General features: G+C 31.0%; 2 protein-coding genes across 2 annotated transcripts; both read left to right on the top strand.

The window, feature by feature from the left end:
- Positions 1-609: 609 nt before the first annotated feature.
- On the top strand, positions 610-1,836 carry LOC25499476 (NDR1/HIN1-like protein 6). The gene has a single exon (XM_013594749.3). It carries the CDS (start codon positions 818-820, stop codon positions 1,685-1,687), a length of 870 nt encoding a protein of 289 aa, XP_013450203.1. The 5' UTR covers positions 610-817; the 3' UTR covers positions 1,688-1,836.
- Positions 1,837-9,996: 8,160 nt separating this feature from the next.
- Positions 9,997-10,613, top strand: LOC25499475 (NDR1/HIN1-like protein 3). Its single transcript, XM_013594748.2, has one exon. The coding sequence runs from the start codon at positions 10,005-10,007 to the stop codon at positions 10,611-10,613; it is 609 nt and encodes a 202-aa protein (XP_013450202.1). The 5' UTR covers positions 9,997-10,004.
- Positions 10,614-11,217: the final 604 nt, after the last annotated feature.

Raw genomic sequence — 11,217 nt, 5'->3', positions numbered from 1 at the left:
TCATTTTTCAATTTAAGAATCATTCTCACAACTCGAAGTAGTTGATACACATACACATTTTTTCAACAATATTGGCGTAGCTTAATTTTAAAATGACCTCTTTCGCATGTCAACAATTGAACATTTTAGTTCAAAAAGGAAAAAATAACAACTTGGAACATTTTTTTGGATCGTTTCTTATATTACAATTTTTGTGGAATTTGTAATTTCTTGATTTAGTATATGCTTCTTTGCTGGTTTTCCAAATAGACGTAGATCATTTTTTGGATCGTTTTAGTATAATACATGATTTCTTTAGTTTGTACTTGTGCTACTCCATTTCTTTTTTTTTTTTTAAAGAAATTTTGTTTTTATTTATCATTGTCAAATTTTAAATTTGCAAAATGCAAACCCACTTATGGATCACTCATTTAGAAATAAATAAAAATAGAACTAAACATTACAAAATTAGAGGATAAGGTGAGCTGGCTCGGGATAGACCAAAATTAATAGACATATTAGAGGACTAGAGTAGCTAATCCTTGACCATTACCTTTAATTACATTTGAACCAATAACTAAGAAAGATGGATAAAAAAAACGAGATGTTAGAGAGGGATACATAAAAGTTTTGTGAAAAAAACTATGCTCCGTCAAATAGAAACAAAAGACCAACAGCCTTCCGTCATTCCTGTCAATATCTTGCATTCGTTGTTTACATATCTCACCAACAAAAAAAAAAACTTATTGCAAATTATCTCCCTCTCCCTTTCTCTCTCTCTCTCTCTCTCTCTCTCTCTCAAAATAATCATTGAGAGAGAGAACCAACAACAAAAATCATGTCTGAATCATCAAACCATGGAAAAGCACCTCCAAAAGAATCATCCACCTCCGATCATCAATCTTCAACAAACACAGACACATCACCACCGGTGGCCGCACCCAATATGATGTATTACCCACCGGGTACCGGTTACCCTTGCCATGGTCCACAGCCACCACCCTATCATCCTTACCCACCACCTCCACACGGATACCCCCCATACCAGCAGGGATACAATAACTTTCCTGGTCATGCACCATACTATGACGTCCCTCGAACATATCATCACACCGGTGATGGTGGTAGCAGCTTCTTTCGTGGATTTATAATGTGTTCATGTTTTATATTTACAGGCTTCTTTGTTCTAACTCTCATTGCGGCATTATCGTTACATCCTCAATTTCCTGTTTTCAAAGTTGTTTCCTTGTCGGTTTCAAACTTCAACACAAGTTCGATTTTAACCGGTGATTGGAACATTAGCGTGACTGCTGAGAATCCAAACACAAGATTAAAAGGTTATTTTTTGGATTTTAAGGTCGATGTTGTGCATGACAACAATGAGTTAGCGATGAGTTTGGTACCTGATTTTGAATTAGAAAAACATGAACAGAAACAAATGGATGTGAAGGCATCATCAAATAACGTTGTGTCGTTTCAAAAGTGGGATTTGGATAAAATGAGTAATGAAAGACAAAGTAGTTCTAATTCTATTATGTTTGGTGTGAGGGTGTCTTCTTTGGCTGAATTTAAGTCTACATCGTTCGCTACGAGAAGTACTAGGATGTTGGCTATTTGTGAAGGGTTAAAGGTTGTGTTCCAAAACAATACTGGTACTGGTTCGCTGGACAATGGGGGTAATCCTGCTACTTGCCAACTTTACATGTGAAGAAGAAAATGCTAAGCTACGCCTTTGTGTTATTTAATCATTCTTTCTTTTATTTTTATTGTTTCAATGTGGGAAATATGTTGTTCTTTCTTTTTGTTTAGATTGTTTAGTGTAATTAAATGGATTTAAATTTATGTTCAAAGTTTTTAGGCTATCTACTGAATATATGTAAGTCATCAATGGTTTCTATGCAGATCAAGGTTTTTTTATGAACATTAATTAAGAAAAAACTAATTAATAAATAATTGGCTTAATTGATGTGATGGTCCTTAACTTATTTCTTTTATTCAATTTGATCCAATTTTGATAATTTTAATCCCTTAAAAAAGAAGACCGTTGGATTACTGAAGTCTATCAGATTTTATAGTGCATCATCATAACCTAATTTATTTACTTTCTTCTTCTTCTTCCCTCATCTTCATTTTCATTCATCCTTCATCAATATTCATCGATAAAACCCAGGAAAAAAAATTAAACCTACTATTTAATCACTACACCACCATCATTATCATCTTTATCTATCATCATCAACACCCTCCAATCACTCCCACCATAACCATCCCAAAATCAAAAGAAGAAATCCATCTTTTTTTCTTTCAAAAATTGATCCTTCCAACTTCAAATCTCATATCCTTCAAAGTAAAAACTTCAAATCTCATATGATTTTGATACTTGAGCTTTGATTTAACGTAAATCTTGAAATCATGCTTCACGATGCTGTTAATTCATTCCTGTATTTTGAGGATCCATGAACATTTTATTCATCTATTTCTTTCTTTTAATTGCTTCCCAGATTTATCTTTCTTTTCTTTTATGGACAAACAATGTCAAAACATAATCAAGGTTTCTTCTTCAAATTATCCTAATTCAAATCAAACTCATAAAATAAAGTTACTTCTGGTTCGTTTGGCGTTCATAATCATTTTGAGGAACCTGTATGTATGTGTGCTTGAACAACTCAACATCATTTGAAATTTTCATAATTCAAATCAAACTCAGAATTATGTGTATGACAAATATTTAATATTAAGGTACAAAGTGTCACTTTTGTCTTTCGAGATGACAAAGCTCAGGTATCTAAACAAATTGCTGGATTTCTAAAAAAATTCAAAAACCCTATTATGTTGGATTTGGGTATGAAATTTGATTTTGACGTGTTCCAGAAACAATGTGATCTAGGGAAGCAATTATGTGGATTATGATGATAATGTTTGATTTGGGTAAGAGATTTGAAATTGGGAAGGTTGGGTTTGACTATTACTACGAAGAAGAAGGTTGTGAATGGAAGTTTTGGTGTTTGGAAGGTTGGTGATGCTAACGAGCTTATTGAGGAAATCAAGGAGAGGAAATCAAGAATATAGAATACCATAATTTTTTGTTTTTGGTTTGATTTTGAGTTTTGAATTTGGGATTTTAGGTGTTGGAATTGAATCTGAGTTTTTTTTATTTTATTTTATGAAGATGATTGAAGGATGAATGAAGATGAAGATGATGGAAGAAGAAGAAGAAAGCAAATAAATTAGGTGCTGGTGATACACTATAAAATCTGATAGACCTCTGTAATCCAACGGTCTCTTTTTTTAGGGGATTAAAATTATCAAAATTGGACCAAATTGAATAAAAGAAATAAGTTAAGGGACGTGTTTGAGAAAGTTAAAACTTATGAGACCAAATTGAATAAAAGAAATAAGTTAAGGGACCGACAGATCAATTAAGCCTTAATAATTCTTTGTATCAATTTTGGGAAGTTGTTTGATGATACCAAATATTGAGTTTATGGCTTATAAGTTCATATGACCAAAAAAAAAAAAACTTGTTTGGTAACAATTTTTTTCTACGAGCATGTAAATTTTTTACTAGGTTATAGCTTATTTTGATAAGCTAATTCAATTAACTGGTCATTTTTCTCTCAGTTTTACTCCTTCCAAATTATTTGGAAAAATTAGATATTAATTAAACATATCTTCTTGTCATTTCATTTTTTTTTTAAATTTCAACAAAATTTTATTGAAAATGAAAGCAATAAAATACAAGTGATCCTAAATCAACTGCTTATATATGATGAAGAACAAGCGGTACTCACACCTACCCAAAAAATAGATAGACTAACTCAACAGAATTGACAATCAAGTCATTTCATAATTTTACAAAGTCATTTTACTTTGAAGTTTGAAGTGACTTACCCAATTTCAACCTCAAAAACTGAATCCAATTAGATGACATTTTTTAACCAAAGTCAAACTAATTAATCATTTATTTATATTTTAAATTTTGGTTGACTTTTCTCAGACCAGAAGTACATGCTAAGTGCTAACCTTAACAAACCCAGAGGCTCACATTGCCTGCAAAATCTATTGTCCACTTTATTCTCGTCTGCTTTGTCAAATATTTAACAACTAAAGCAAATGATGATATTGATCTTCTTTAGAACACTAGTTCAAATCACACACAACCCTCCCATCCCATGTCCCAGCTGAATGTACCTTCCTCTAACATCTGTCTTTCAACGCTACAACGAATGACCAGTGTGCTATATTTTGAAGTTTTTTTTTTTAAACCTTGTTAAAAAACAATATTTTTTTACATAATTTTAAAGATATAAATTATCATTTTGCAAATTTGAATGATTAATTTGGTTGACACTTACAATTTCCAGATTTTCACAACTCCTATTTTTAATACCAAAAGGATAAAAGCATATTTTAATCATCGTCAAAATTTATTTCAAATCTAACTCTTATCGAATTATTATATGTCCCCCAATTTTTTGTTTTTGTTTTTTCATAAATTAATTTTTAGCTTATAAAAAAATATCATTGTTTTTAAAATTGAAAAATGTGTGCCTTTCAAAAAAGAGGTTTTTTTAATTGCAAATGTAGAACATTTGGGACTCTTTAATGATCAGAATATGATAGAAACGTAGAACACTTAAGGCTCTTTAATGATCAGGATATGATAGAAACATAATATATTACTCCCTCCATTCACACCTAATAAAATTGATTCATCTTCTTCTTCCCTCATCTCTTCATGATCTTCAACAAAAACTTCATAGATAAAAGAAGAAGGAGAAGAAGAAGGGTTTGAAGAAGGAAAAGGTTAAAAGGAAAGGAATTGGCGAGCCAAGATCCATCACTGGCGAAAACTGAGTTTCCTTCAAATTCAACTATTATATGCGTTTTCCCAAATATGGGTTTTCCTTCAATTTCAACTAATATATTTGTCCTTCCTTCAAAAAAAAAAAAACTAATATATTTGTTCTTTAAAAAAAAACTAATATATTTGTTTTTCATTTATTTTATTTAAATATTGTGTCTTTTACGTTGGTTTTGTATTTTACTATGCTTATATGTTAATTTGGATTTCTGTGTTTTGTTTGTGTTTGTTGCTAAAGGTTTGGTTGGATGATAATACTTGCAGATGCAGTAACCCAGATTTTAAGAACCGTCAAAATATTAATTAAACAACCTCCATTTCTATTTCCCTCATTGTTTTCCATGAAGATGATGATGAAACTAAGGATTCACTAGTTTGAGTGATGAGCTATGGAATCACATACCCATCTTACAACCATTCACCCACACGATTATTATTATTTTTAATGGTTCTTAGAATTTAGGGATGAACAATAATAAAGATCATGAAATAGATTTTAATGATTATTACTATTTTTTGTATTGTATTGTATGAATTGTATGAATTTCCTATAAATATGAAGAAGTGATGGAAGGAAGAAGATGAAGAAAGGGGAAAAATTAGGCGTTGGTGGTTCATTGTTGTATACAATAGACATGCAATCGAATATAATGGTTGAAATTATATCAAAAATATTAGTCAATAATAAACTAACGGAGATGACAAAAAAGGTAACGACAAAAGACATAAGTGATCAATTTGAGACGTTTTTTAGTTAGGGGACCACACTGAAAAAAAGAATTAAGTTAAGGGACCAACGAATGTATTAAGCCAATAAAACTCGTAACTTCTTTATCGGTTTATTGAGGTTCCTTAATTCCCTCAAAAGAGGAAAATAATACAAGATGTTTAGGTAGATTTTATTTTAATCACGTTATCTTTTTTTTTTTTTTTTTTTTTTTTTTGTTGATGAAATTTCTAATTGCTTTATTCAAAAATATAGAAAATCTCATTTGAATATGCTTTTCCTAAAAGACACTAATTTTACATATATAGGTACCGTTTGGTCAGGTTTTTTTTTTCGGTCTAAAAGCTACTTCAAAACAAAATTAAAATAAAGCTCTTTAAGAAAAAGGCTAAAGCTGTTTGGTTTTTTTATTTTTTTTTTAGTTCTAAAGTTATTTGGCAAAATATTGTACAAAACTTTGAATTTATTATTTTTTTGGTGATGTCCGGGGTTCGAACCCACGACCTTGCATATATTTATACATTGCCTATATCAACTGAGTTAAGCTAGATAATAGTTTGTTTTTTCTTTTCCAACTATATTGTATAACAAATTTTGTTATAAGAATATCATATTTTTGGTGTCATTTAAAAAGATAAGAATTTATATTATATAATATTATATTTGTTACATTGTTGGTGTCATTGAAAAAGATATGTTTAATTTTTTTAATAAGAAAAAGATATGCATAGTTTGTTACAATATAAATGTGTAAAATATATATAAGTATAATTTTTTTAGGCATCTATACTAGTACTTTTAATTAAAATCAAAATTTTATAAAAATAATAATTGTACGCATTACGCAACACTGAAAAAATTATACGCATTAGTGTAACAAAAAAAACAAACATACAGACATAAAATATTACTCTAAACGCTAATGTGTGTGTGTATATTTGTGAGGTTGAAGAAAGAGAATAAAAATATTTGGTGTCATTTAATGACAACATGAATAAAAATATTTGTGAGGTTGTGATAATTAAACGATATTAAAATTAAATATATAAGTGATAAAAGATAATAAAATTCCTTCAAAAATAGATAATAAAATTAAATTGATCCTCCTTTAAAAAAAATTATATGGACCGGTTAAAGAAAAAATGGAAGAAAAAAACAAATTGAAATAGCATTCAACAACTTTTGGTTAAAGCTCATTCCATTCAATTTTATGTATTCTAAAAAAGTACTTTTTTCGAAGGTACTTTATTGATATTGTGTTTGGCCTAACTTCTTCTTAAAATTGTAGAAAAGCTGGAAAAAAAAACCGGGCCAAACGGTACTATAGTGTTGGAGGATAAAAAGTAAGTAAGAATAAATTAACCATTCAAAAAGAAAAAAAAAAGGTAACATTACCTTAAGTTACACCAATTTATTTTCGGCTCCCATTGACATTTCAATAAAGAAGCAGGATATTTCATCTCTGTCAAGAGTTTGCATCTTAGCTCTTAAGGAATCGAAATTAGTTACCATGTCATACGTGATACATAAATTTATAATGCAATTAATCATTTCACACTGCTCTATTTGGACTCTTTATTTTTGGGTTACAAAGATATTAACACAGTTTTCGCCGGTGCATGACAATGACTAACGAGTTCCCTCATTCAAACAAGAGTTTTTCCACAATATTCAAGAGCTTAATTCCTTAAAAAAAAATAGAAATGCTAGGGTCTCACCCAGTAACATTCTCTTTTAATACATCCAATTAAAATTACCCAACTGTCCCACTTTTTTTATTTCAATTAACCTGAAACCTATTCAACCTGTAGCTAAACATTTTGATTTTTTTTTACTATTTTAATTTTAATTTACCAGACGGAGAGAGAAATGGAAGAAGAGAGAGAAGAGGTAGTGAAACAAAAACTTTTTTTTTGAACAAGCTAAAATGAGATATATTAATAAAGAGTTTTGTTCCCTAGCACAAGGAGTGCCAAAGGAGACAAAACAAAGTTACAAAATAGTTCCAATCAAACCACAAAAGATATGAACGAAAAATACATCATACATCAGTCAATCCCTAAACAAGCAAGGGGACGCTGCCGCCATAAATGATAACCAAAAGGAAAGCACACATTTTTTGCTTTCAACCATTTGAGAGATGTAATCTTAACCTTCTCAAGAAGTTGCTCTGTTGTATTAGCTGTGTTGACAAACAATCTATTATTTCTTTCATTCCAAAGAACCCAAATACCACAAAGCCAAATCAAATGAAGAAAAGACCTTCTTGGAGCATAATCACCTGAAGAATAAACAAACTGATAATAATGGTCCAAAACCTGATGAGGATCCACAAAAAACACACCGATCCAAGTTTTAATTTGCTGCCAGAGAGCTCCAAAAATAGGACAATGAATAATTAAGTGGTCTATTGTTTCATTTTGTCCACATCCTGTAACACAAAATTGAGTATCATAAGAAATAACACCTCGTCGCACCAAGTTATCCTTTGTTGGCCATCTATTGCGGAGAAGACGCCACGCGCAAATAGAGACTTTCAGAGGAGCACTCTTATGCCACAGATGTCATGAATAGGCCTAGGGTGGATGATTTGCTTTTTAAAAGATTATCTGTTGCGGAAGAAAATTCCCTTATTTACCCGTTTACTGAGACTGAAGTTAAGGCTGCGGTGTGGGATTGTCCTATTGTTTCACGTCTAAGTATTTTTAATTCAGCATAATTACAGGGAAAAAAATTGAAGAAGATATGTGTTGTTTTCATAATTTCACTCGAACAGTACACTCTTTTCCATACGCAGTTCACATATAACTCAGATCGGATGTGTTTTCAAAAATACGATTTAGCTTCTTGTTTGTTTTTCTTTCCTTAAATTCCATTTAGCTTCTTGTTTCGAAAATACGATTTAGCTTCTTATTTAAGAAAGCATCAAAAGATATAGTCGTGGAGAGAGAACGCCGTCCTTTAGAGAGGAAAGAAAAACAAATAGAGAAAAAATGGAAATTGAAGAAGACGGTGGCTACCGGTTGAACAAGTCTCAGGTTAAGTGAAATAAAAAAATAAGACACATGGCTAATTCTAATTGGATGTGTTAAAAGAGAGTGTTTGTGGGTATGACTCTAACATTTATCTAAAAAAAAAATATTTTGATCATGAGAATCCTTTTTTTTGAACAATTGATAATGAGAATCCTAAAGACATTAATTAAGAAATTCATTAAAATAAATTTTGTCTTGAAAATACAAGTTGGTATTTTTGTTAATACAATAATTATATCATTTTTATACAAACTTGCTGCTTTTAGGACCTCCTAAGGATACTCATTAGAATTCTAAAAAAAAAACAATTTTAATTTTTTTTCTTCAAATTATACTCCCTCGGTCCTAAAATATAAGCAAAAAAATCTCATATTCTTTGTCTCAAAATATAAGCAAAAAAGACCAACTTTTATGTTATTATTATGTTTTTTTCAAACAAATCATCTTTTCCAATGTAAAATTAAATGCAAATTGCATTCAATTTGTTCTCCTTTTTATTTTCTCCATAATTTTTAACCAATGAGAATTATTTTTACATCTTTCCATGAAACTTATTCCAAGGAGAACACAAAAAATTATACCTCAAATCACTAAGTGTTAGTTTTCTTAATAAATGTGAATTAGTGTTTTTTGCTTATAAATTAGGACGGAGGGAGTATCTGTTTGGTGATTTTTTTTAAGCGCAATGATATTTGAACAACCATTTGGTACAACCTATTTAACAACCTTCCTTTTCTTTCTTTTCATTGGTCAAAAACAATGGAGAGAGAAAAAAGAAGAGAGAGAGAGTAAAAATATAATGTGAGTATGAGAGATAAAGTTGTCTAAAAGTTGTCATGAAGTGATTTTACAAATATCATTTCTCATTTTTTAATAATCACATGATACCGGTGTAATTTTGTAACATGTTTAAGATAATAATTATATAGAAGTGTTAACAACATTCTTTTTTCAAAATCCACTCTAACAATCACACTTTTATCGGATAAAACTAATGTAAGTTCTATCATTTTATGTAGGTCTCATTTCAAAAGTGTAGACTCACTTTAATTTCTAAAAGATAACGAGTATTATAGAGAAAGTGTTGGGAAAAACCTCGAAAATATGAAGTCTTTTATTTTTATTTGTTTTACCTTTTCTTTTTCTATATTAGATTTATGTCCCCTAATTTTTATATTATCTTTTTGAACAAGAAATTTTTATATTATCTTTAATAAATTTTTTAGCTTAAAAACAAAATCAAAAGGTCTTAACTCTCCTCAATTTCTATTATTTATACACTCCGTTTCTCTTCATTTACAGCATTGCATCATAGTGCTCTACCTCCCACTTCTCCCTCTCATAAATCTAACTATATAGCTTCCATATATCAAAGCAAACAACATCACTCACCCTCAACATGTACCAGCCACAGCAGCCGCGCTCCGCCGTGAACTCCTGTCTATGCCTCATCCTCTCCATCATGACCGCCATTGTAGTATCCCTCGGTGTGATCATCTTGATCATGTATTTCATTTTCAGACCCCGCTACCCCGAAATCCGAGTCGACACAGCTCAACTTACCTCCCTCATTGTCACCAGCAACCAGCAGTACCTCACTGCAAAATGGGACATCACATTCATTGCCTCAAACCCTAACAAAAAACTCGACATCACCTACAACGCCGTTTCTGTTGGTGTCTTTTACGGCGAAAAGAAAGATAATTTTGGTTTTCTAGCCAAGCCTCATATTCAATCTTTCTACCAACCAAAAAAGAGTAAGACTTTATTTGGAGTCCATGTTGAGGTTGTCGATAAGCTCGTCGGTAGCGCAATTGTTAAAGGCATTACCGACGAACGGTTTCGTGGATCGGTGAAATTTGGAGTTGTGTTTAATGCTGTTATCAAGCGTAAGGGTTTGTTTCAGCCGAAGGAAAGGGCTTTGCAGGTTACGTGCTCCCCTCTGAACTTTGTCCCGTCCAACACTCCTACTTGGGTTTTACAGCATCCTGTAAAATGTGAGATATGATATTATGTAATGGGGGGAGTATGCTTGTTGTTGATTTATTTACTGTCTTTAAGCTATGGTGCTTTAATAAAATTAATTAGTATATTTGGGTATGAGTCTTATATTTAGAGATGAAGAACTGTTGAAATTTGCTTCTAGTTAAAATATGTCTCATATCATGAGTATTGAAAGAAAACAAAAAACATCAAATTTTATCTTGATCACTCTATTTTTTCTTATTTATGAATTTGGTACATGAGTTAGGTATGGCAGTGCGGTGGGTGAGGTGAATTTTAGGTCACCATTCCGGCCATTGAATATCCGGAAAAAAATTGTATATGTTTTTCATGAGTTAGAATTTGTATTATCATCCTCATCCCCAACGAGAATCAAATTTTTATGTCCCTTGCCATATAAAAAGTAAAAATCACTCTATTTTCTCTTATTTACGAATTTGGTACCAATAGGTATGGCAACGCGGCGGGTGAGGTGAGTTTTAGCTCACTACTCGGGCCACCGAATATCCTGAAAAAAATTTGTACATATTTTTCATTTGAGTTAGAATTTATCTTATTATCATCCTCATCCCCAACGAGAATCGAACATTTATGTCCCTTGCCATATA

This window comes from Medicago truncatula, chromosome 7 (assembly GCF_003473485.1).
Source record: "Medicago truncatula cultivar Jemalong A17 chromosome 7, MtrunA17r5.0-ANR, whole genome shotgun sequence".
Classification (NCBI taxonomy): domain Eukaryota; kingdom Viridiplantae; phylum Streptophyta; class Magnoliopsida; order Fabales; family Fabaceae; genus Medicago; species Medicago truncatula.
This window is presented reverse-complemented; position numbering and strand designations above follow the sequence as displayed.